Source organism: Sinocyclocheilus grahami, unplaced genomic scaffold (genome assembly GCF_001515645.1).
Source record: "Sinocyclocheilus grahami isolate Dianchi unplaced genomic scaffold, SAMN03320097.WGS_v1.1 scaffold9164.1, whole genome shotgun sequence".
Taxonomy (NCBI): Eukaryota; Metazoa; Chordata; class Actinopteri; order Cypriniformes; family Cyprinidae; genus Sinocyclocheilus; species Sinocyclocheilus grahami.
The window spans coordinates 1-1,268 of NW_015512436.1; the positions used below are offsets into that span (position 1 = coordinate 1).

General features: G+C 42.7%; 1 protein-coding gene across 1 annotated transcript; it reads left to right on the plus strand.

Annotated features, from left to right (window-relative positions):
• Positions 1-19: 19 nt before the first annotated feature.
• On the plus strand, positions 20-1,153 carry LOC107578163 (potassium voltage-gated channel subfamily H member 4-like; the record flags this gene model as incomplete). The annotated part of the gene is made up of 2 exons (XM_016264146.1): positions 20-229; positions 744-1,153. Coding segments are annotated over exons 1-2 (572 nt in total), but the record flags the coding sequence as incomplete, so codon positions are not given.
• Positions 1,154-1,268: the final 115 nt, after the last annotated feature.

The following is a 1,268-nucleotide window of genomic DNA, read 5'->3' on the forward strand; positions in this document are numbered from 1 at the left end:
TGATGTCATTACAGGAAAAGGAGATCTGATTGGCTCAGACCTGCCAGGCCAGAATCATGTGATCAAGATGAATGCAGATGTGAAGGCACTGACATATTGTGACCTGCAGTACATCAGTATGAAAGGTTTAAGTGATGTTCTTGAACTATATCCCGAGTATGCCAGCATCTTCACTATTGACATCCACCAAAACCTCACATACAATCTGAGAGAGGGCAGTGAGACTGAGGTAAGGCTACAATCAGTCAATCTCAACATACATACTTACATAGTAAACTAAACAATTCATTATCACTATCAAAGCTGTCACATCAAGATTAACTTGTTCACTTCCCTATTCAATCCTCTATAGAAATAATGGTAAAGAAATTTGGCTTGCTGTGCTTGTGTGAGGGGCTTGGACCCAAGACTCGGCTAAGGCCCTGAGCTACCAGCACACTCTCCTCGAGCTACAGATTTTAAATATTTACATAAGTTAAATTAGAAAATGTAGGTGAAATATAGGAAAAGCTGTCTGCAACCTATCCACAAGCTCTATTCTTTAAAACAATGGTAACCAGAGAACTTAAAGAGATACAAACATAACTGACCTGACTCTTTCATTTGAATTGTGGGTTACTTTACTACAGCTGCCTTCTTGGGCATTCCAATTTTTCACATTCATTGTATTGAAAGAGTGGTCTGTCTCTGCATACTGTACAGTCTCTGACCCATCCCCTGGTGTCATTTCTTTCTCCTTGCAGCAGAACTACCCAGACTCCAATGCATCAACTGAGAATAAGCGTCCATCCATTGTAGAAAAGGCTGATGATCCAGACAAGTACTTCCACGTCCCACCTGTTTCCAATGCATGCCGAAACCTTCTTCTGCCCAATCTAGGCAGCCCAGTACGACGTACATCACTAGGGAATCTTTTAGGAGAGGAGTTACTGCAATTTAATACCCTACGACATTGTCGTTCACCTGTAAGGGGTTGGAGTCCAAACCCCTCCCCCAAACATCAGACCAAAGTACAGAAACAAACCCTCCCACCCACATCTACACCCAAACCCACGCATAGGACACAGACAGATTCTGGAGGTACAGGACGCAAACCCGCCAAACTGCTCATCCCCACTCTCAACTGCTTTGGACCACCAGATCTTAGTCCAAGGTAACAGACATTCCTAAGAAACTAAAGAAATATATTATTAATACATCATCTTAAAGTAGGGTGACCATATATGCCATTTTCCCAGGACGCGTCCTGGCCAGGATTTCTATATTGC